The sequence below is a fragment of the Mastacembelus armatus genome, chromosome 7 (assembly GCF_900324485.2).
Source record: "Mastacembelus armatus chromosome 7, fMasArm1.2, whole genome shotgun sequence".
In the NCBI taxonomy this organism is placed as follows: Eukaryota; Metazoa; Chordata; class Actinopteri; order Synbranchiformes; family Mastacembelidae; genus Mastacembelus; species Mastacembelus armatus.
The window spans coordinates 3,662,283-3,687,417 of record NC_046639.1 but is presented as its reverse complement, the minus strand read 5'-3'; the positions used below and the strand labels follow the sequence as shown (position 1 = coordinate 3,687,417).

Here is a 25,135-nt window from a genome sequence, read left to right as displayed (position 1 = left end):
TATTCTCAAGACCTGCTCACTAACCCTTCAAGATATTCCGTCACCTTATCTCTCTACCCGCCTTTTCCTCACCTCACTGTCTTTTCACTCCACATAGAGCTGAAAGGGAGCAAGGCCTTGCATGTATGTACATAATTGGCACTTTACTGTCATATCAAATTCATATCAGTGCAGGGTCTCGGGCTGGGAAGAACAATAAGGGCCAGACAAAAGTGTGGCTCCGTGCTCCGAGAGTTGCCCTGATAACCACAGCACAGGCCGGTCAATAAACCCAATCATCTCTAATCTTCTTATGGGGGACTAAACAGTTCCCCTAGATACTCCACAATGCCCATGAGACACAGTGTGCGCCTCACTGTACCAATATAAGGACTGCGCCAACAGGGAAGAAAACAATGGCTGCACCTCAGTGTATGACCTCATCAACTTTATCTACCGCTGCATTGTCATTTCAACTTACAAAATTCTGTTGGCTATGAAATTAAGAAACGCTTATTGAATTTGCAAGAGAGATTCTCCAGATTTGTAATAACATTTAGAACTAAAGCTCTGTTTAATGTAGGCTTTGTAATACATGATACGTTGTATAGTTCTAAAATTTTCATCTATGTAATGTTTCAAGCAAATGCTTTTCAAAAAGAAGTCTTAAAATAGATAGGATATTTTGCACTGTCATTGCACAGCATTAGTAGACTTGCAAAGGCACTGATTATCTCTTGGTATATTTCTAGAATAAAGCAACAGTGTTTTGTGATAAAGCCATTGCTTCGTGTTGTGTTCATCCTGACCTTCTTTGGTCTGGGTTACAGTGAAGAAGAAAGATGTAAAGGAACACTTTCATCTCCTGCACTCCTTTCTCTTGTTTATCTGGAAGCAGTGCCTACTACACACAACAGAGATGATTAAAGGTCAGCACCCTCATCTTTTAGCATTTAGCTTCCAGCGTCTGACTCAGGACTAGCCTTCTGATTTTCAGTGATACAGTAATTCTAACATTCACCAAAAACACCAACAATTTTGTATTTAATGATGTAAAATGTTGCATTTGGTCACATTTAAAATTCTCCTCCATTAGGCTTAGCAGGGTCATACCAGACTTGAAAACAGCTGTATGCAAAATCTCTCTGATGCTCCAACGCCCAAACCTCTTGACTGGGGCCTATCCAATCTGCAAAAATGCATGGGGGATGGGAGAGGTCACAGAATGGTGCTATATGGTTAGTGTAGCTTAACCATTCACAATCCATCTCTAATTAAAAGACATAGATCAGCCATATATAATGTCAGAGAGAGAAACATACACATAGCACCTGATTTAGACAGTGTGTTTTAAAAAATGTAAATCCAACAATATTGAGATAAAATTATAAAAAGAATTATAAACTTCCCTTTTTACCATTTTGAACTATTCATGTTTACATTTCCCATCTAGGCGTGACAAGGTCAGCATTTCTTGCACTCTTCATTTATCTGTCTCTCCTCCTTTCGTCTTTTCCCATCTTCCTTTCTCTGCATAATGATGTTTGGCTGAGGTGCAGGTTAATTGCAGGGTTAACTGACAGCATAGAAGAGCAGTGTGCTGTGAGACGAACACAAGGCTCAGTAACGGTGTGTGGATGTTGGAAAAGGTGTGCATGAGTTTACTGAATTGTTGCAGGTTTGCATTCTTTGTGTGTGTGTTATCCAGACAGAGGAAAAAAAGGAGTTGTGTGCCTTTGTGTTAGTCTCTGTGCCCTTAGAAAACAGGGCATGAATGAGCATCGGTAAGAGCAATGTTTTGATGGGAGGCTAAACGTGCACCTTTGTTTACAGCTGACATGCAGGATTCATGTAAAAGTCACCTCAGCAGTGTTGTCTGCTCTCTGTCTCAGTGGAATAAAAAAAACTGTCTTTGCTGCCACATCATTACACTCATTGGAATTTGACTTATTTTACAACAGCTAGTAATAAAAATCTGTGGAGGCAGCCAGTGTTCCTGGTTATGTGTCCTGTTCAGAAGTCTCCTTCTGCTCCAGCCTCCTGATTGCTCAGGTTGAAGTACACAACTTCAATCATGCACAGGTTAACGATAACATGCATGAACTGACAGTAGGCATGGACACACAGGTGAATTTTGCACCTTTTGTAAATCAGCGTGTGCAGGGTATATAAACACCACCGGCCCAATCTAAATCTCTAAATCTTATTAATTTCAGTAGGTATCAATTTGAGGATCCAGTCAACACACATATACAAACATATGAAAGTATGCAAAGACAGACACTTGGGAAGAGTTCAAGGGACAGCTGAGATTGAACAGCCTTTTCAAATGTACGACAAATGTACAGAAACAGGATAATGACCCTTTTCTACAAGCTGTGTCACAAACAGATCAATGCAAACAGCTCATGACATTTATCAGATAGAGTCAAGGACCTCCACATTAGTACTGATGCTCACCTCGTTGCTCAAGTGGCTCAACATTATCGATATAGAGTCCACAAAGAAAAGGACAAATGCAGTCCATTCATCTATTAAACATTCAAATGAGGAATATCTGCAGGCAGCATGTTTCAAATAATTATTTCAGCAATCATGCTTCTGTGTTTACAACATGCGAATGTGTGTGTTTACATGTAGGGGCTTTACATCTGTGTGTGTGTGTGGATGAGTCATTGTTCTGAGACAGTGACAGTCCATCTCACAGCAAATCTGCAGTGCAATTTTTCTCATTGTGAAAAGATGAACAGTGACATCTGGGAGTTTTGGTCTTTCCGTTTCGTGAGGCCAAAATTCTGTGAACAGATTTGACACACAAAAAGATGTTTAGCACAACTTTGAACAGCTAACACACAAACCTTTCTTTGCTCTGTTGCATTTTATCTTATTCTGTGTGACCCTATAAGTAACTGCTGTTTTACTGCTGGAACATAAATAAAATTAAAAGTAATAAATAATATCAAAAATACACTAAAATTGCTAAGGTCAAAGTACCTTATAAAAAATAATAAAAGAATATTCCAAGGACTTTAGGGCTAAGGCACGGTGTAAGCTAAACCTCAACTTTATCAGCTATCACGACATTTGAAATTATTTCACATTAACTTGGGAACATAAAAACAACAGCAATTTCTGGAGAAAGCTACAATATATAATAATTTGGATTATACAGAATTTTCTGTAGGAAAAGAAATTTTAAAATATAATTTTAGGTATAATATTTCTGCATGAACTACTAAACTATAAGCTTACCTGTGACAATGTGGAGCACATTAGCTTTACTGACTCTCTAAACAGCGTTTATCCTAAGAGCAGGTGTCACATACTGTATCCAAAGTACAGTAAAGTTTTCCTCAAACTTCCAACTTGTCTCTCTGACCGTCTACTGTGTGTGTGTGTGCATGTGTGTGTACAAGATTTGATAATAGCCGACTTGCACGGTTTAATATAGGCTGCTGTTTGTTATATCTTGCAATATATTACCATTTCTCCTCGGAGGGGCCCCTTGCATTCAAATCAGCGGCCGGCTGCCTGATCGCAGAGGACAGCTTACTAGGCCCCTTGAATTGTTCACCGGGAACAATGGATTCCTTTGTCAACGTGTTTCTCTTTCTCTCCCTGGACAATACTGGAGGGTCCTTCTGGCTCTCTGCACTTAAGAAATGTTTGCAAAATTACACCTCTTTATATGCCTCTCAAAACAAGAGGCAGCGCCAATATAAAAGTGTGGGAGGTTTAGGGCGAAAAATGCACCGGAGATTCGTCGCTTTTCTCTTTGATAAACTTCCTCGAGCGTTTTAAAGGAAATTTCCTGTATTCACGAATGTCACATTAAGACGTTTTGTCTTCACTTTCCTGGAGCCCTTCGCTGATTTGAAATGCATCAGCCTGTTAATGTTAAATAAAACAAGAAAGAAAGGATGAAAAAAGAAACGCAACGGCAACATAAGTATTTTACAAAAAAGGGAAGAATGTGCAGATGTAATTGATAAAAAAAAAACTAACAGCAAATAACAATTTGAATGAAAATGAATGCAAGATGCTCCAGTAGCATAGCTATCTTCAGACATGTTACATTAAAGCATCGAGCCATAAAACGAGTCTGGTGACCTGATCCAGGTGATTTATTTAGTCTCAAAGACGGCCTTATTTCTGTTGGAGGAGATGCCTGTTAGAAACTAGATGCTGTGTATCTGCATAACGAGCTTATAGTGCGGAGCTGGTCGCCGGGCCGCAGCGCTGACCTCTCCCTCCTCCTCATGAATAGGCCCATGAGCAGATGCCCAGCTGTGCCTATTCGGGCCTTCAACAGCATTTCAGAAATCGGTATGATTTCCCTGGGAAAGTTGGCTCTCCACACCGCACACTATTTCTTCAACGTGGCATCCTATTATTTTTATTATTTGCATCATTATTATAACTATTATTAATAATAATAATATTAGAATTATTGTTATTATTGTTATTATTATTATGTGGTCAACATTTAAAGTATGATCGCTAGTTATTCCTCAGATGTTAACGTGTGTCGTCGTGACCAAGGGCAAATTTAATCAAGCTGATTGTTCGCTTGCCTGCTGTTTACAGGTGAAAGGAGTGGAGTCAGGGTTCCAAAACTACGTGTAAAAAAATCACATCCGTTGATGTTATTTGAGGCTCTATCTGAGCTACTTTGGAAGCCATTCCCCACCGTGTTTATTCATGCATTGCTTTCATTTAAACTGTACTTTATGGTGGGATTTTGCGCAGAGACAATACACTAAACTTTTCCTGTGCAGATTGAGCCCGAGGTCCTGCAGCTCATCGCTCTCTGTGTGCACTCGCTCAGCTGTTTGCGCCAACTCTGCTAATCATAGGACTGTGGACGCGCGTTTCTTGCCTTTTCCACGCACACGGCAATAAAACGAGGTTCATGTTTTGCTTGTGACATCGCACTTGATTGGAACCTTTTTTTAAAATGGTCAACCAAGCTTCGCTTGTTGGAGGGAGTCCGCAGCTGAGAGGCATGTACCAAAATATAGCACATATATTTTATTTTGAAATGCTTTAGTTAAAGCTCAACATTAAACTCCACCGCGACACTTTCCTAAATGTGATTGAAATGCACATGCATATTTTCCCAGCGTACCTCAAAAATCCAGGGGCTGCAGCTCGCACAACTGGGGCCGACTCTCCTCTCTCTTTTGTTGGGGCTATTGTAGGGGGCTGCATGTTGGGATTGGGGGTGTAATGAGGGGGCTGCGACCCCCCGATGGGGGTGCATTTGCTGTCCAAAGACCGTTAGACAGTGGCTGAATGAATGGGGCCTGAATGTCATTGTAATGCACAGGGACAACTCCCCCTTCATTCAGCTTAAGATGTGGAGGCCGCTCAGCTCGGCAGAGGGAGAGATGTGGGAAGAAAATGCAGCAGCAATTCAATTCTCAAACTCGCTCTCACTGTGCTTCATCGTGCATGTGGGGACACACGGAGGCTATTTTCACCAAAAGTTGGGCGTTATGCGGCTGCAATCGCATGCGTTTTGTGAGCAGAGGAAGGCCTGCGGTTGCACAACATGGAGAGAAGACGTGATGGAGCCGCAGCATGGTGCATAGCTGGAGGATACTAGCCACGACGAGAGTAAGACACTGAACAAAGGATTGTGAGTCCAAGCCTGGATTTATCACTATAGGCTATATCTGGACTGAGGACGCCTCTCCTGTAGCAGGTGGCGGCTATGGAAACTGGGTTATCACATTTTTCTTTCTTTCCATTGGACAACCAATATACACACAGGCCTAACAAATGACTTGCATTAGTTAAATGACTTGCATTGATGTAAAAGCAGGAAACTCGTTTTGAGATGTAGATGGCGACGGAGGCTTAGCTGAGACAATAGGCATGTCTTTTAAAGTAGTTAATAATTGCATATGTTTGAAAACGACCCCATTTGCGATTCTTTAGCTCCGTTATGGGGAGTAAAGGACAGCGGTTCCATCCTAAAAAACGCTGACGGTTCCTCCTCTCCATCTCTTTGTTCAGCCAACAGTGGGAGGTAGACACAAGCTACGGAAGGAGGGAGAAACATTTCAAAATCCAATGCCATTTTCTTCCGGGACAGAAATCAATATATTCCTGCAGGATTTTACTGCAGCAGCATTTAAATGCATTTCACGAACGCACATAGATTAGCTAATAATAAGAAGAATATATAATATAGCTAATAAGACTTATTGGTATAAAAACTGAGGATGTTATACACAGAGATGCAGACAACCGGACCAGATTTTTGGGTCAACTAAACACATCTATAAATGGCTCCCAAAAAAACAACAACAAAAAAAAAAACAAAACAAAACCAAAACAAAACAAAAAATAATCAAAGACCAAGCCCTTTGTTGGAAACATTATTTTTTAAAAATAGAAACTATAATTTTTATAACGAACCGTGGAATAGACCAGCAAAATATCTGCTTTGCAAATAGCTGAAAGAAAACTACAGGAGTGCATATAAAAAAGCAAATAATTATAAAGGCCTGATATAGGTCACAACACCAAAATGACTGACAACCCTTCAAGCATTCAAATGTTATTGCCCAAAGGCAGAGTCCACAAAGGGGACTACTACATTTACAGTATTTTAATCAACAGTGATGGAGGCCACGCAACATACAATACAACCTAAAAATGTATCATACGTGTCTACAGCTGTAGGTCTAGCACATAATAATAACCTGTTTTACAATCTCATGCAAGCTGCAGCAGCTTGTGCTATTAGTCCTGAGCAGATCACAGGTCACAGCGTGAACACAGGTTTGCCAAGGATACAGTTTTATGTGGAAGTTACATAAAACGTTTAGTGCCAGGAGGAAACTAATGCCATGCTAATATGGGCTTGTCTGCACCAGGAATGTGAGAAGGGTTAATGCATTTTGCTGCTACGGGTTAATCAGAAAACCCGAGTTTAATTTGCAAAGTAGATTTTTGTTTTCACCTTTTGGCTACATCGTGGTATAATTTCAGCGTGGAAGCCAACAGGCTGATCCTTGGCTTTGAGACGTGAGTAAAACTTTACTTGGTGCTTTTTGGAAATTAGCTTTGCCTCACAACGATCACAAAGTGCAGCACACAGTAAAGCATGTCCACCTTTTATTTACTAACAACCCATAACATTGGTTTAAAGCACGTTTGGTTTTAAAGCCGCTGGATATATGCACCTGCCTGGGTTAATTATGCAGGTGCACACAGCCCACAGTGGACCGGCCATGTTATTTTAGCGCTATTCTGCATGCAGGCTTTATTGCACTTGTTAGTAAATGCAAACTATCCGCTACAACTATTATCTTTAAGCGTAAACAGCAGTATGCCCCGACGTATGCATGCATGACACGCTGCAGAAAGTCAGACCGGTGGTTTCAAGGACATTCGGGGCTGATGAGGATTTGGTTTTAATGGGGGGAGGTGAGAAAGAGGGGGGAGTTTGGGCCCTGGGCCATGACGTCATTGTGCGCCCATGTAATCCTCTTGCGCTGAAGTCCAATCAGCAGAGACTCGCAATTGTCTAGGATGGGAAGAGAGGGGCGCTCTAATCCGGGAGACAGTGGATCATCACACAGCCCGAAAGAGAGAGAGGAGAGCGAGAGAGGGGGGCATGCATCCAGGGCTGGATTGTGCCTGAAATGGGTCAGATTAAAAAGACACGAACCGAAAGGAACCGATTGACTCTTGATGGAGAAAGAGGACCTTTCCGAAGACGAAGAAGCCATTTTTCCCACCTCAAAAACGAGAAATTCAGCGTCCCGACAGCGTCAGCTTTAGGGATATGCTAGAATGGGGCGAATAGAAGAGCGACTTGCCTTTTTACAGATACACAGTAGCCTAATGTAAAACTAGACCTCTGTAGTTTGTCAGCTGCATGAGAGGAGAGAAGGGGCATCGCGCGTTTTGTCCGAGGGCGTTGATCGTGGACAAGTCGGGGAACTGCATTCAAGCCAAGTTAAATGGAACATACAGTACTCTTCGCAGTGGGATGTATGACTTCAAACAAAAAGCCTTGTGATGTGCTGCCATCATTGATTTCTTCAGCTTCTCACTCTTGCCTTTATGTTTGGGGTCAGGCTAATGTTGTAAATTGAGTGGTTTTGAGGAAGGACAAAGCGAGAGCCTGTGTAGCTTCAGCTGTCATTCTGTGCGAGGTAACCCGCCAAGAGATGCGTAAAGACGCACAAGCACAGAATCTAAGGGTAGATGTGTTTTCAGATGCTATGCTCATAAGGGTTTTCAGGTTGCTTCACACCCTCTGATTATGGCTCGTGGCGCTGAAGGGCTTTAAAGGAGCTGTGGCGCAGTGATATCAATATTTCTTTGCGTGGAAGCCGCAGAGGAAGAATGTGGCCGCGCGCGTTATTGCTGATGTAGGCTATAAATCGGCTTTAGATCTGAGTGTCTACATGGCGTGTGTGTGTGTGTGTTTGCGCGCGTGATTGTGTTGCAAAATCGGCTTTAGGTTGGTGAGTGTGTGCGTGTATGTATGGCCCGAGCGCGCGCGCGGAAACGGGAGCTGTACTTAAATCGCAGTCATGCAGCCCTGCATCCTTGGCGGCAGCTGCTGGGGGGTTTGAGCGTGTGGAAGTCAGAGAGGGTTAGAAGCTGCTGGCTTGGCTTCATTCCGCTTCCATCAGCAGGATGACGAGGATCTTGACGGGTTATCACTCTGCGTGTTCACAGCGGACCTTGATTTAATGTCCATACAATTAAGGCACGCGGTGAATGCCAAGAGAGGAATCTACTGAGCATCACGCCTCGCATTTCACCTCTTCATGACTTCATCAGGCCTCAGGGTTTAGATTACTTTGACCCTTAATGTTACAGAAACAGGGCCCGGCTGCCAACCACAGCAGCGGGATAACGCTGACTGCTGTACTGTCATTCAACGGCGCGTGAGTGTGCGCGTGCGCAGGGGGCAAGCACGTGTACACTGCCTGTCCGTGGGTGTGGGTGTGTGTGTGTGTGTGTGTGTGTGTGCTGCTTTGACTGCGTGGGCGCATTGCGTACTTTAATAGGCTATTATATCACAGAAATAGGTTTAACCTTTGTGTCACGTCTTTGCTGAAAATACTGGTTTTAAACGTCTCTGCTGTTTGGGGTAAAAAAAGAAAAAGATAACACGCCAAATACAGAAAAGACGCAGGTTTAACAAAAACAATTAGGCTTTTGCTACATGGGGTCAACGGCCTACATACTGGGTAACACACAAACATTCAAGTGTGCGGCATTTTTCGATGTAACGTTGTTTTAACCATCTTTTTGAAAGGCTCGCTTCATTTTGAAGTGCGCCATTTTTATCTCTTCGCCGTAAAAATACAACTTCTCTTTAGGTATACGGTTAGTAAACATACAAAAGGGAAGAGCTGACCTTGGTGGAAAATATAAAATCACTTGATATTTTTAACCTATTTAATTTAGAAAATTTAGACTAAACGGCTTAAAACACAGGATTCCGGCCGTAAATCCTTCCTGCAAATTAAAGAGCCAAACGGTGTGCGTCTGATAAAGGGAGAGCACACCGTGTTAGTGCATTAATGCTAAATCTTTATCTTCAGAAGCATGTGCTGCACTCACTATAGATTATCACAGGCCAAACCCAAGACTCTGCGGGCTACAGTATGAGCTTCAGTTGAAAGTGATCTATGATAAATTGTTTCACAGGCTAAAGTAGGCCAGACCTCCAGTCCTCCACCCCGTCAACGCGTGGCTCACACCTCAGGCCTACAGAAGAGCCCTGAAGGATACGGACTGATGACGGCTTCGTGTCAATGAGTTCTGTCAGGCTGAGCCAACCTATAGAAATATAAGTGATTCGATGCCATCTACAGGCGCCCTCCTCACAGCGCATCGCACAAAGCGTAGGGATAAGGACTAAACAAACATAAACCCACTATACAGAGCAGCTACACACGCTGTCATTTTGCATCCCAGTAGCAGAACTTCTACCTGGCTCCTATACAGTCTTTGGGGTTTAAAACTCACTGGATAGGCAATAATATTACATGAGAGCTAATTTAAATGAGAGCCTTTTTACGACTAACTCATGGTCTCTAGTACATGAATATTACGTTTCACTAATGAATAAAAACACGGAATCAAAATTACCACAAAAAAAGAATTTGGCTAAATTTGTTCACATACTATAAATTACAGGCTCAACACTGTAATACTTACATGTAACTAGGACATTCAGGAAAATACTCATTTCCATATTTGAATGATATGGAACTTTATATGGATAGAAATAACCTAAACATGTGTTTCTGTTTAGCCAATAGTCTGAGCCTTAGGTCACATACAGAAACTCATTGTGGGACCTTATTAATGCTTCACTGAACTCCAGACTGATAAGTTGAAAGAGCCTGAATGTGATGTCTGTTTTATGTGTTGCTTTGTAATAATGTGACAACAAATAAAGCCTGAGCTGCTCCATGTTTTCTGCTTATTCTTGTGATCATTTTATGAAGAACCTAGTAAGGATGCCAAACTTTTACTATACTAGCTGTATTTACATCTGAATTAAATGATTTGTTAATGGAGACTGGAAAACCTTCATGACATTAAGTCATTTTAAGAGTCTATATTACATTCTAAACACATATATTCAGCACAAGAAAATTTTCATTTCATATAAGAACACTTACAGAGTTTTTACTCCCGATAGTGTTCTTAACTTCTTTTGGTGATTGAAAGATCCCAGCAGCAGTTTCTAAATGATGAAATCAGCACCATGGAGAGCTCCTGCCAAGAGAAGAAAAGCACATCTTTTGACAGCTGTGGGACAAATATGTTATTATGCTAACCAGTGCTGAACAATAAAGCATGTTCACATGCCTATGTTTAACACCTAAAACGGGATGCATACAAGTAATTGTGGCTAAAGTGTTATTAAAAAATGTTTTGGGTAAATATATAAAGTACATATATTTAAACCTGAAGTTTTGGACTTTAATTTTTAAAATCGAATTTGGACATTTTCAAGATTTTTAATTCCATAAATATTTATCCCAGGTGGCAGCACTTCTGTTTGTGTGCTCAGATTCTGTTGCAGACCATTTCAGCCTGCATTAAAACAGTATTTACAGTTACTGCATTGTCATCTGTGGGAGAATGATCAAAATCAGACAACATAAAAATAATTCCAGCTAAGAAAACCTTTCAGTGACATTTAAACACAGAAGCTGCACTAGAGAGCTTCCTCCTTTTGTAATAAGGTCACTACGAATGGCAGTTTATTTTCGAGAGAATTCAGGAGATCAAGACAAAGTAATTTCTGAATGGACAGTTTATTAAGGCTTGATTTCTTCTATAAAGAAAAACCAAGATAGATCTTTTGAACATGTTATGATATCCACTACATCTGCAGTCTATAAGGTAATCAATGTTCATATAATATTTCATGTCATTAATCTTTGTGTAGTGTTGATACATATACTTTCAAGGTACACGTGACATCCCTCTTGCAGCACACATCTTCTGACAGCATGTAAGCCCTGTACTATAACTGCAACCAGACCACGCTTCCTGTGGCAAAGACGGCTGTGGCTGCGGCTTCGATGGCATCCTGTAGTGTCTCAGCTCCCCCTGACTCTAGGCTTCTTGGATAAAGCGGTGTTGGTGAAGGCAAACATGTGAAGGGAGTTCACCGTATCGCTTGGATCAACCTAGCTATCAACTGGTGCAGATATAAAGGAGAAGAGATGGAGAAGAAAGGATCCTGTTAGAGGACAGTCCACATAGTTACAGGGGCATACACTGGCCAGATAAAAAAAATAAAAATAAAATAAAAAACAAAACAAAACAAAAAAAACCCTGCAGCTTCACGCATCACAAAATACGACTGTGAAGCATACAGCTCTTACTCACACTCAAGTGATTTCAGCCAGATGCAGTGCTACTGCCATCTCAACATTATAACCAGGTAGAGTTAGGACAAGATAGATCATATACCTGGTTTAACAATCTGCAAAGACCAAACAAGGCCACATTGTCTAAATAGGTGCAACTGTCTTTATCATCTGCAATATTCCACACAAGAAAATTCTGATTTGGGATGTGAAAGTTGATTTGGTTATCACAAAATTACATCAGATTTAAACCAAATAAAAATGTCAGAAAGAGAAAAAGACCCCTTACATGAAAGAGACAGCGACGTCTATTAGCAGCATTCGTATCTGCAACATGGTAACGCTGCAGTCAACAAAATACTGAAGTGACAATGCCAAACTGATTAAGAAGATAGAACATGCTGATCTCAAATGCTCATAAACAAAGAAACTGCATCCTTACTTTGAACGCTCTGAAATGACATGAGAACGGGGACACTGTTCTTTAAAAGGACAAACGTCGTCTCTCTCTTCTCACACACAAGCTGCAGGATGGGTAACAATTTTAACATTTCCAGCAGACTTTCTATATTGCAGCTTGCCATGCATGGCCCAAAAATCTATAACTGTTCCTTTAACCTGCAATCTTAGCTCCCTATTAATAGACCAGAAAGCACTTTACTGTATCATAATCACTGGTTTCAGTCTAGAACAAACTATTTTGCAACAACAACCAAAAAACACACAGAAACCACATTTCATTCTTAATTTTTTCTTACTTGATAGTAAATCAGTTACATTAATTTTTAGGTTATACATTTTAGGCTTTCTCCATGAATATATAGGCTCCTACGTTAAAGCTTAGCATTACGACCAACATGATAGACTTAGCAAAACCAAATTCAAGGAAAAAGAAAAACAGAGGATTAAGACAGAATGATGGTGAATGGGCAAATCAGTGAACCCTCCCCCCATTTTGTGGAACAAAAATGCAAAGCAACAGTCAATTCAATGTAGCAGTTACATCGTTACATAATTCTGATTATAAAACAATTTAAAATGGTGGATGCGACAATTCTCTCAGACTGGGTTGCGCACACAAGCAGAATCTCCTGATGAAACATACAAAAGACCCCTTCAAGACAAACACTAAAAGAAAGCAAAGCAGAGGGGTATGAAGGATGTCAATAGTACAATTTTTGATTTAAATGGTGAGAGTTCTGGTTGTGGAGGACACATCCGTTTTTTTCTTTTCCAGAGGCCTTTGCAATTCCTCCTCTGAAATGTCTCAAGTCCCGTGTGACTTCACACTATCCCTGATTTCTCCAGCAGTGTCACTGTTTGAACAGTTCTTTTGAGAAGTCACCAATAATTAGAAAAAAAAACATTAAGGCTCCAGAAAACAGGTTTCTGAAATGAAAATTGTCAGTAGTAAGCCAAAAAATAGAGATTTTGTCGTTCTGAATGAAAAATAGATAAACCATTGAAGTTTATTATCGCACAGTTCCAAGTCCAACATTGCCTTTGGGATCCTCCAACCCTGTTGGCACAGTTAAAACTCTGAAGCATGGCAATGTTGCCCCCTACAGGACAAATAAGGGCAGGACACATCTGTTCCTGATTGTACTGAAATATAAAGTGGCAGATTTTTTTCTCAGTGGTGCAGTCAAACCCTGATTCAACTGGAAAGACAAGAGGGCAGGGGCAGGAGAGAGAAATCCAGTCTGGCGAGAGAAGAGTACGAGATGGAACGGGAGGAAAAAAAAATATATATATAGATATATATATTTAAAAGAAAAAAGAACTAAAGAATGTGGTGGTGGCTAGGTAATACATTAAATCAGCTTGGTATCCCTGCACAAGAAGTGGGTGTTACATGGGGCAAAAAAAGCACACGTCTCAACAATGGCAGAGATTCACCAGGATTAAATAGAAAAAAAGAAGGGCTGGGTTGCATTTTCATATTCTTCTGTCTCTTAAATCAAAAGTCCTAGTGTAACTGTTGATCAAGCCAAGGATAAATGTCTTCTATTGTTTATTCCTGTTCTGGCGCTCCTGTTTGGAAAAAGACCAAAAGAAAAAAACATTACAAACCACCATACAGCAGTGACCAAAAAACAATAATAGATTGTCTAAAATGTCTTCTGCACTGTATGGACAACATAAACAACAACAATTATCAATGACAGAAAAAGAACTTCGCACTCCTCAGGTAGTCAATGACACCAACAACAATAAGGCAGTTCCTACCTGATCCAACCGAGAGCGGTTCTGTATCTGAGCAGGTTCAAAAGTCTGTGAAAAGGACCAAGGAAGAGGAAACAAACAATAATTACTCTCTAATAAAGCAGATGAACAGTCAAATGATCAGAAAAAAAGTAGCATCTCTATAGGTAAGGTGACTTTAAATACACAGCTGTTTTGCAGTAAAAGATAAAAAAAAAAAAAAAACACAGTTTTGGTGTATTTAGGGTAACATAATGAAAGGACTGTACTCACCTTGCGCACCTCCTCCTCTTCTTCCTGCCTCTTCTCATAATGAGAGAAGTCATCAAAGATGGAGGTGGTGTGTTTGTAGGTGGCGATAATCTTAAGCACCTGTTTGGCCTTCTCCAGTGGAACCTCCTGGGTGTCACGGGAGTTGGTCACTGGCTTGTTGTCGTTGTTCTCAAGGCGGATGTGACGCAGCTGGCTATTAGGTACATCCTTAACGAACAACCAGTCCACATCAAATTTTCCCTTCCACTTGTCCTGTGCCCAAACACCAGCACTGGTGCCATAGTCCACTGGTGAACGCATCTCTGCCACACCACAGAAATGACCACTACCATTGACACTGAATAGCAGGTACACAGGACCTTTACCATTCATGGCCCGGAAGGCGGAGTCCAGTCGCTTGTTGCCATGCTCCGTGCTGCACCAGATGGAGTACTTGATGGAGCGATGGATATCATCCTCAGAGTAGCTCTTAATGATGAAAACACGACCATTCTTCAGGTTCCATTCAAAGTCCTTCGGGTTGTAGCTGTGGGAGGCACGCAGCTTCTCCAGCACTGGGTGGGACTCACCACCAGGCCCCTGACTGGCAGAGGCTTGGGGGCCGCTGCTTCCGCTACCAACCACACCCATCACACAACTACCATCTTGGCTAGGGCCACCCTGCATATAGCCTTGGTTACGGTTGCGTGGGGCAATCCAGCGGGTCTGGGGCTGTGGGGGCTGAGTGTGGTTTTGGTAGGGCTGCGGTGGCGGCTGATGGTGTTGGTGATGGGGAGGCTGGGGCTGTAAGGCCATAGGTTGCATCTGGGGCTGCACCAAAGACTGAGGAGGGGGGGGCTGCAGGGGTCCTTGCTGCATTGCGGCTTGAGGTGGCAGGGCATGAGGCAAGCCAAGAGGTTGCTGCTGTTGCTGCAGTGGAGCTGTGGCTACTTTAGTCACTGGGCCCTTGTCCCAGGTCCCGATGTTCATGTTGTGTTTAATGGGTGGTGGGGGCAGAGCACCCCCTGGATTGGGCATTCCTGGCTTTACCTTAGCTTTCAGTTGCTGTGGCTTGGCGGGCTTGCTGGCAATGGCTGCCCAGGATGTGGGTTTGGGTGGAGGCATGCCAATTGGTGTAGCTCCATTTCCTGTGGCTGCCACAGCAGGCCCACCAATCACAGATCCCACAGCTTTGACTCCAGACCCCTGGCCAGTGACATCCCCTCCGATCTTCAAGCCAACCATGCCCTGCTCCAGGCTGTTCATACCGGGGGCTTTGTTGAGGGTGTCACTGTGAAAGCCTGTCTGGCCATCAGCCACCAGGGTGCCCCCAAGAGAGCTGGGAGGATAGCTGTAGCTGCTACCATAGGCTGAACTTTGAGTCTGCTGCCCCTGGGAGCCACTTGTACCCCAAGCAGAGAAGGCAGGGTTTTCAGGGAAAAAGTTAAACCTATGGGGGTAGATGCTGCTTCCCAGGCCACCCGGCTGGCCAAACACTGTGTCCGGCATGAAGTGATGGTCTCCATTACTCAAGGGTCCATATGGGGTGAGGTATGGAATAGGAGGGTCTCCACCTGTGGACCACGGGGCCTCACTAAGGGGGTACGGAAAACCAATGGATGGGGCATAGTAGCTTGACAAGTAGGGGTCGGTGATGGACTGGTAGCTGTTGTTCTGGATGAATGAAAGGATGCAGAGCCACAATTAACTACAGTGTGATTTAAACCTACTGTACAAATTATACAGGACAATGATAGTTCAATGTCATATGAAATATTTTTTAAAACTGTTTTCTAATGTCACATAAAATGATTGATTAAATTATTGCCCACTGTGAAACTAGGTTCTAAGTGAGCTTTTCCTTTATGTCTGCAAAATACAGTTCTGCTATATTGTGATAGTAATCTGATGTTGTAAAGGTTCGACGGTTGGAAATGAGGCTTTACCTGAGTAGATTGACCAGTGAGGTATGGCTCAAAGTCATTGTCATGGACAGTCTCCTTTTGATGCAGTGAACCATTTTGCACTATAACAAAAGAAAATGCACATGTGGGTGACAGGAGTTCCAATATTAAGAAACAGAGAGCAGTAGCAGGTACAGTTACCAAGTTGTACTGACTTTCCAATACAAAACACAATCAATTTATAACCCTATGCTTATATAAATGATAACCAAAATGAACTGATGCTGATTTTCATTTGTTTGGTTTCATGATAATATCAGTGGTACATAGATATGGATCCATCTGAATATATAAATCAACATGAAATCTTACTATTTAAATCTGTCTCTATTGCATGAGATCTAAAAAAACAATCAAAAATCAGTGGGCCATGTGAGACAGCTTCGTGGCCCTTGAGACAGCCATATTCTAGAGGTGAATCAGCATGTGGCCTGCTGCCATCTAGACCTGCAGGTACAGAGTGAGTCAAGACCTGCCTGTCACTCCACTTCATCCCAAATAGCAGTAAATCAAAGACGACTTCAACATCATAAGAAAATAATTACAAGACCATAACGACACTGTTGCCAAGGCTAATGTTATTGAGGAAGCGACAATAAATTACCAGTAAATCATTCTGTACAGCTGGGGTTAACGCTGGTTCTGAAAGAAGAGTGAAATTGAAACAACCTCTGAAAAGATTCATGTTTATACTCAACTCCAATATTTATTTTCGGAGTATGAAGTAATCAATACCTACAAATTTGCAGTTTGCTTTTTCACAAATAATGTAGTCTGTAGTTATCTTAGATTCACTGCAAACTTTTTCATTTTCTGACACTTTATATAACAAAGACCTAGTTGATTAATTGAGAAATCATTGGTAGTTTAAAGAATAATGGAAACAAACAGCCCAGTTGGAGCCCACAACTCTGGTTGTGACAAAATTTATAAAAATGTCAACAGATGCTTCTGAAAATATTCAAAACTGTCTGCTGTGTATGTTCTGAACAGTCATACTTCTGTCAAAATATGACCAAAGGACATTTTAAAAATGTACGCCTGCCACTATACCATGGTCAGGAGAACGCTTTCCCTGTTCCCAAGTACTAATGTAGGTGTAGAAGGTAGGCTATCTAATCTAAACCACCAAGTGTGCTTAGATTTGTATTTATCCAAATTTTGGAATCTGGATGGAAGAAAAAGCAGATCCAAGCTGAGCACAACTTCCACTTTTTATGAAGCAAAGAGTGTAGTTATGGAGACTTAAAGGCTACAGTCAAGTGTATAATACTAAAAAAAACAGATTTTGAAGAACTTTGCATAAGTATCATGGACATCACCATGAAAACTATCATTAAACAGTGAAATAATCAGTGCGTCCCCCCACAAGCCATATTGTTGAAAACTACTGACTCTTACCATGAATAGAGGCTTCTGACATACACTTGCCCTTTTAATGACATAGTGGATGTTCTACTCAAACGTGAAACACAATACGTGAAACATCATCATTTTTACCACTGGAGGCCCAGCTGAATGTTGTTTGCACTGAAGAATCAGCCACATTATTTAAGAATAAAGACGTTTTCTTCCAAATATGGTTATTTTCCAGTCAAAGTGACAGATAATAGAGAACGGCCGTGTAATCCCATGCCACAATATAATATTTTATTTGTACATTGTGGCCACACTGTGTTAAGAGAGCACACCGCACAAAAACATTAGTAATATTGTGCAGACTGATAGCAGTGTACGTCAGAGTCAGATTATGAGTCCATGGAGGGCTGGTGTATGTAATGCTGATTTAGTCGGAAAAGACAGGCCCAAACTAGATACCCAAGCAAATAACCTGATTCAGTCCTCAGTGATGCCGCAACTCACCTTTAGATGCTTGTCCCTTTGATCTCTGCATCCAGGGGAGATCATGCAAAGAAAAAGAAAGGAGGGGACATGATTATTTTCAGTTCACTTGGAGATTTCGCACAGTGGTCGCTATGATTCAAATGTTCAAATCTATTTATTGCCCAGTAGCTAAATGTAAGACTGCTTCCTGAAGAGAGGCAAAGCAAAAGATTAGCCCCACGTTAACCTTACTCTACAGTCAAAGCAGTACCGAAATTACTGCATTTTACTTCGTGTGTTGCACAATTTGGGGTAGAACCTGTGTTACTGTCACCGGCTAACGTTAGCGTTAAGTCACACAACTTTGCTAACTAACGTAGCCCCCTTAAAATGGCTTTTCCAAACGCCAGCAGCGTTTTTGTAGCTTGGAACTTTGTTTGCCATTACAGGCTGCAAACACCTGGGCTAGGCTGGACACCATGCAGGTTTCTATGACACCTGCCTTTGTGAGTTACGCTTCACAGACTAAGTTAGCTAGCTTGTTTAATTATCTTTAACGTTAGCTTTAGGTTTCACGTACTCAGCCATAGGTGATGAGTTTTTCGGCTACATCGGTGGCACAAACATATGATTTCAGTTAAATATGGGTTTGACAGCGGCCTGAATACTAGCGTATAAGTGTCATCTTTGTAAAGTGCCCGTTAAAACGTTAAACCGTTTCACGGTTAGCCAATACGCTACCGAGAGCTAAAGCACCGGTCAACGCTAGCGCTTAGCTAGCACTTCCGAGGAATAGCCATAGCCCAGTAAATCGGTAACGTTAGCAGGCAGCTAGCCGCTCTACAAGCGAGGTACAGCGTCCTTCCTACCTGAGGGTCAATGCTTGTGGCAGACATAATTCATTAAGCAAGTCCCTGGATTCTCACAGAGCCTGAGCTTGTGACTGGATTTCAAGCCCCGTGATTTGAAAGCAAGTTCACAGCTCAGTTGCAGTTAGCTGCGTGGCTAACGTGTGGCTAGCAGTTATAGCGCAGGCTCGGCGGTGTGTGCACGTATCCCAACTTCCACAGTTCAAGTCTTTCGGCTCGGATACTGTGTCCGAAAGCAGCAAAGTCGTGGCAGAGGTGTTCAAGTTAACGTTATGTGTCGCCGAATGGACCTCTCAGATCTTGAATATTTCTGTCCTCAATCGCCTTTTACTTCAATCTTTTTTTTTTATTCCAGAGAGAGAGAGAGAGAGCCCTCCTCAGTTAGGTTAAAGCCCTGTACACTTCCCCAATGGCTGCTCCATCCGGGCTTTGAGTCGCCGCTGCAGTTCATGTCGATCCCCGCGGGGTGGCAAACACTTGAAGCATCCTTTCCGTTTCATAACACGACTATCAGCTGTGATTTAGGGGAAAAAAGTTGATCAGTTTTATTTTTCCTGACAATGGAGCTGTTTTCTGCGACCTCTCGCCAGGGGAGCTCTCAGCAGACCGTGGGTGGTTTTTCTCAGGGCCCCTCCAGTTCAGCACAGTGCTCATGTGATATAAGACCGCAGTACAATTACAAAGAAACAGTTTGGTCTCTAAGGCATCAGCCCAGGGGCGATTCCACTATCAGACTTTAGGAGGGGCTCAGCTCCTCAGCAGAATGTGGCATTTATACAGGACCTTATGCCCAGGTCCCTTTCTGCTGTCTCCACCCTGCTCTCCATGCTCCATGCTCCTCTCTCCCTCTTTGCGCTGTCAACCCAACCTCTGATCACAGATTCTATGAAGTGTTATGAATTGATCCATATTGATTTATAATGGTATTCTAATTGAGTATTGGGTTGCTTTGGAGAATACAATTAGCTGGAGTCTTTTTTAACCTGGCTGTTGATGCTGTCTGCCAAAGTTCACAGCATGGAGCTGTAACCACACACTTTCTAAGTCACAGTTTTAATGACCAGCTCTCCCAGTGTTCACATTCACAACAGCATCTGTATTTGCTAACATCACCTTTTCATCTTAAGCTGTTTGTGATTGTAATCTCCACCATGAAACCCAATGCTGCCTACTTCTTCTACTTTGCTTATACAAAGATGATTTTTTACAAAACAAGTATAATTTTTTGCACCCTTCATCACCCAAATCCCTTATGTGTTTGCACTTCACCCTGTATCCTGTTTTTGTCAGCTGACCACAATAAAAATATAGACTGGAAAGGACATAAAAATCTGAAAGGTTTTCATGCATAATCACAGAATAATCCATATCACAGCGATTTCAGCATGACTGACATTTTAACATGAACTGGTTATGTTGTGGTTTTAATTATAGAGTTATTGCTGTTTTTCACCACCAGGAGGTAGCAACGATGCATTTACATCCTCATAAACTCTGCCAAAGGTCAGGTGTCTTACCTTGATGTATATAGTACATAATGGACATAGCAAGAATACACACAGTGTATGTGTATGTAAGTACTAAGATCTATTGCTTAGGTAAAAATAAAAATACTACAGTGTAATAATACTGTGTTACAAGTAAAAGTCTATATTCCAAATTATATTAAAATAAAAAAACAAAAGTATTAGCAGCCATGTATATTTGAGGTACCAAAAGTAAAAGTACTCAATGAAACATCTCACTCATGTAATGTATTTTATATTATTGGATGATATTTACTGATGCATTGTTGTGTTCATCACTTTATTATTGCATCTGGTAAAGGTGGAGCTAATGTTAACTAACATACAGGCCTATGCTTTTTCAGTAACTTTACATACTGATGGGTAATTTATAAATTCTCTACTCAGGATCAATCAAGTTTTACAATTAGTACTGTATTTTGTTTCATATATCTGATTCCAAAAGTAACTATTAACTAAAGTTATAAAATATATGTAGTGGTGTAAAAGTATATTATTTCCCTCTGAAATGTAGTGAACTATTCTTGAGTGCAGAATTTAAGTAAATGTATAGTTACTTTCATCCACTGAATCATCCACATCTGATTATTTTGTGTTAGGTGTCCCTTATCATGACTATTGATGTCACAAACTCAACTGCAGTTGGGAGACATCCTGTATGCCAACAAAGACAAAAACAGCCAACAGAGGCAAAGGTTAGTGCCAACACCAACAGAGTAAACACTTTACACTCCTCCTACTTTGAAAGGTCATGTTTTCTTTTCTATATGAGATGAAATGTGGGCATTTATTGTAATCCAACAAGTCCCCATTGGAAAAACAGAGTCTTCAATCTACTCCTCTAAGGACTTATAGATTAAAATGGGTTTCTGTTATTGATATGAGTTGTAAGCTTAAAGTCAGCGCTCCATAAGCCCTAATAAGCCTGTAATATCCCTTTTAATGCTCAAATTATTGTTAGGCTATAGTATGCTTCTGAAATGAGACCTTTTTTTCTAAGAGGCAGAGCAACATGGCATGTTCAGGCTGTCATTCATTCAAACATCAATGAGCATACTTTCTGGCATTTAGTGGCTTTTCTGGAAAGCAGTCTGCTGTAGGCCACTGTGCAAGCTGATCGTGTTATTTCAGTTGGTGTGCTGTACTCACCTTCAGTGCACACTCCACTATGGGCCGCAAAAGGGATGACAGGCACAGGACAGATTGAGAAAGCAACAGCAACACCTAAATGCCACAGAATGACGGATGACAGGAGCACTATGCTGCACATCCTTGAGGAGCCTGAGATGCGACAAGAAGAGGAGAGACTTCAAACTTTTCAAAATTGGCCAGCAGATGCACCTGTTAGTTGTGCAGAGCTGGCCAAAGCAGGCTTCTTCTTTCTAGGCCCTGGGGATAAAGTCCAGTGTTTCTGCTGTGGAGGGATTTTAAGATGTTGGGTGCATGGGGACAGCCCAGTTGCTGAGCACAAGAGGTATTTCCCCACTTGCAGTTTCATACTGGGTAAAGCTGTGGGAAATATTCCTCTCCAAGTTGGCTCTTCAGACTCTGTTGACGGCCAGCTGTTGAGTCAGCTCCACCGACTGACTATGGATGATCAGGGGACAGCTGGACAAGCGGTATACCCAGAGATGGAGGCGGAGGATTCCCGGCTCACCACTTTCCACAACTGGCCAACAGAAGCCTCAGTCCAGCCAGATGTTCTCGCCAGAGCAGGATTTTTCTACACAGGTGCTCACATTATATCCTAATCATGTATTTTCTTTAATATTTTATGAGCAACATTTTTTATCCACAAGTCAGTGACATATTCCACACTGACCTAGTCTCTGACAGAGTGACCTCTCTTTGTGAGAGAGTTCATGGGACAATTGTCCTGCTGAATCATGATGTTGTGGACAGAACAACCTGGACAAAGCTGGGGCTGCTAAAGAAGTAGGGTTTCACAGCTTCAGGCAATACATAGGGCGTGGACACAATATAATGAAAACCTATGAAACTAACTAACTAACAGTCAGATGAAGTAACCCTATAACGAACAGTGTTTATATGACGCTAATAATATATTATTTATTATTATCTGTTATCAGACTTATTTAGCCATTTCTATTTAAGTAAAAGTGTGTATTGAAATTTTCTTTGTCCAGTTTGAGTTATTAGCCTCGTTAGCAGTCTTGTTCATCTGACAGGTCATGGTGACAATGTGAAATGTTTCTACTGTGATGGGGGGCTGAGAAACTGGGAGCCGGGAGATGACCCCTGGCAGGAACATGCCAAGTGGTTTCCAAGGTACCGACAATACTCAGATATAAAAAAGTCACACAGTGAATGATTTTGTTGTGGTTGTGAATATCATGTTGTGCTTGTGTTGTATTTTTCTCAGATGTGAGTTTTTAATCCAGTCAAGGGGGCAGGATTATATCAGCAACATACAGGATGCTCATTTCCATCTGGGTGAGACTGTGGTGAGAACTTTTACCTTATCTGCGCAGAATAAAACCTGCGTGTATCATACTGCAGACATATAACAACAATTACACATTAGTAAAGATCAGTTTGTATATATTGTATATTGTGTATATCATTCATGATCTTACATTGTATATTTTGGAAAACATGATTACTTTTCTAGGGTGGACCACAGACCTCCACAGGCAGAGGTATCAGCTCCAGAAATGGTAAGTTATATAAAATTGAAAAAGGCTGCAAATGAAACAAATGTATCAAGAACATTAGAAAAACTTTATTTCTATCATGTAGACCAGGTTAACAAAACAGCAGTCTTCTGCATGGATGCTAATAAGTATCTTTGTATATGGCATTCTGCAAAGCATCAAAGGGTCAGCAGCTGTGCTTGTTTGGTCACACAAAAAGGGAAGCATTTTGAGTTTCAACTAGATTAATGAATTATATTCATATCAACATGGTAAACCTCCTTATTTGAAACATAGATTTGAAAAATAAAGGCATGGCTTGTACTGGCATTGCTTGAAATCTCAAATTAGTCCCTGAACACACTGTGGAAGAAAGCAGGTCCATCACTTTTTTTGTGCGGCGGCTGAAAACAAAATAATTGGATGTTCAATTACCTGAGCTAATGTTTGCTGTAGGATTGCAGTGATTAGGCTGTGCTATGGAAACCATTTGACTGTTGCTCAGGGCAGTCATGAGAGGGCAATTATTCCATACAATGATGGAATCACAATTATAATCCATTTCTGGAGATATACACAAGTGGTCTGTGGTTTGAAAGGTTAATGTGTTGACAATGGAATTCTACACAATTTGTCAATTATTTTGCATTCATCTGGTAGATTGTATAGCGTGTGGTGCTTAGCCCAGTGTAAAATTGAACCTGGAGTGGCTGGTCACTGGACTGTTTCTTTTGTCTTCCTCACTTCTTCCTTTCATTTCATCCCACAGATATGGTTGTTGGTGTGGGAGCTTGCTCTGCCATGCTTTCTCCTGTGGTGCAGACTGTGCTGCAGATGGGCTTTGAGGCCAGCCTGGTGGAGAGTCTGGTTCAAACCAAGTATCTTTTGACAGGCCAGCATTATACTTCTGTGTCTAACCTGGTCACTGATGTACTGCAGGCAGAGGAGGAGGATAGACAGAGGGGGTCACAGAGCAGAGGTAACAGCCAGTGGTGCAAAGTAACTAAGTGCATTTACTCAAATAGTGTATATAAATACAGGTATGAGGTATCTGTACATTACTTGATGTTTCCCCATGTTTTGCTACTTATTAATACAGTGCAAAGGAAAGTTTTGCACAAAGCATAGATTTCAAAGAAATCTAGGACTTTTTGAGGACCAGCAAGGACAGCAGACTAAAATACAAGATTTTGAGAAAAGTCCCAGAAATTATTAGAGTATTGTGGCAGAACTTTATTTTTTCCACCCTGTTCATCAGCTCAGGGCCCTTTATATTTATATTTTAACTCATCACCCTACTCCTAGACTGGAAACCACTGGACTTTACTACCTAACTGTATGTCATTTGTGTGGCTTCACATGTTGGCGTTACATTGAATAGATGTGTTGTTAATGTGTTTGACTGTTTTTTCCTGCCTCAGAGTCAGAGACAAGGCAGGGCTCCACTGCTGGAAATGTGAGGACACAAACACCTATCAGAGAAAAAGGTCAGAGGTCAACATCTAACACTTTAGTGCTTGCAGTATCATAAAACTGCTGCCATACAACTGCTCTGTGCTGAAGAAACCAGGTCCCAGACACTGTAGCCTGTATGTTCACCTGTTTTCTGTATGTGGTTTCTGAAACAGTGAAGGATCCCAGTCCAGAGGAGATGCTGAGGCAGCTGCAGGAGGAGAGGACATGTAAGGTGTGCATGGACAAGCTGGTATCTATTGTCTTCATCCCCTGTGGTCATCTGGTGGTGTGCGGTGATTGTGCTGCCAGCCTGCGTCAATGCCCCATCTGCAGAGCTGTTATCAGAGGCAGTGTTCGTGCTTTCATGTCCTAAGGCTGTGCTGAGCAGCCAATGCTAAACAGGTGTTGCATGAGTGGCCTTGAGTTGTACTAATTTTCTCAAGTTACCAATGCAAATCAGTAGTGCAGGTTGCCTCTTTTATTCAGTGTACAGATTTTCTACAATAAACATTTAAGGATGCCCAATTCGTGCCT

General features: G+C 41.6%; 2 protein-coding genes across 2 annotated transcripts; one reads left to right on the top strand and one right to left on the bottom strand.

The window, feature by feature from the left end:
* Nucleotides 1-11,272: 11,272 nt before the first annotated feature.
* LOC113145654 (YTH domain-containing family protein 1) lies at nt 11,273-19,415 on the bottom strand. Its single transcript, XM_026332625.1, has 6 exons — nt 18,967-19,415; nt 18,137-18,161; nt 16,256-16,335; nt 14,331-15,983; nt 14,082-14,126; nt 11,273-13,886 (listed from the first exon to the last, which is right to left on the bottom strand). Exons 1-6 carry the CDS (start codon nt 18,991-18,993, stop codon nt 13,860-13,862), a joined length of 1,857 nt encoding a protein of 618 aa, XP_026188410.1. The 5' UTR covers nt 18,994-19,415; the 3' UTR covers nt 11,273-13,859.
* A 2,292-nt stretch (nt 19,416-21,707) lies between these two features.
* birc7 (baculoviral IAP repeat containing 7) lies at nt 21,708-24,974 on the top strand. Its single transcript, XM_026333164.1, has 7 exons — nt 21,708-22,223; nt 22,682-22,781; nt 22,876-22,957; nt 23,125-23,170; nt 23,916-24,125; nt 24,568-24,633; nt 24,775-24,974. Exons 1-7 carry the CDS (start codon nt 21,731-21,733, stop codon nt 24,972-24,974), a joined length of 1,197 nt encoding a protein of 398 aa, XP_026188949.1. The 5' UTR covers nt 21,708-21,730.
* Nucleotides 24,975-25,135: the final 161 nt, after the last annotated feature.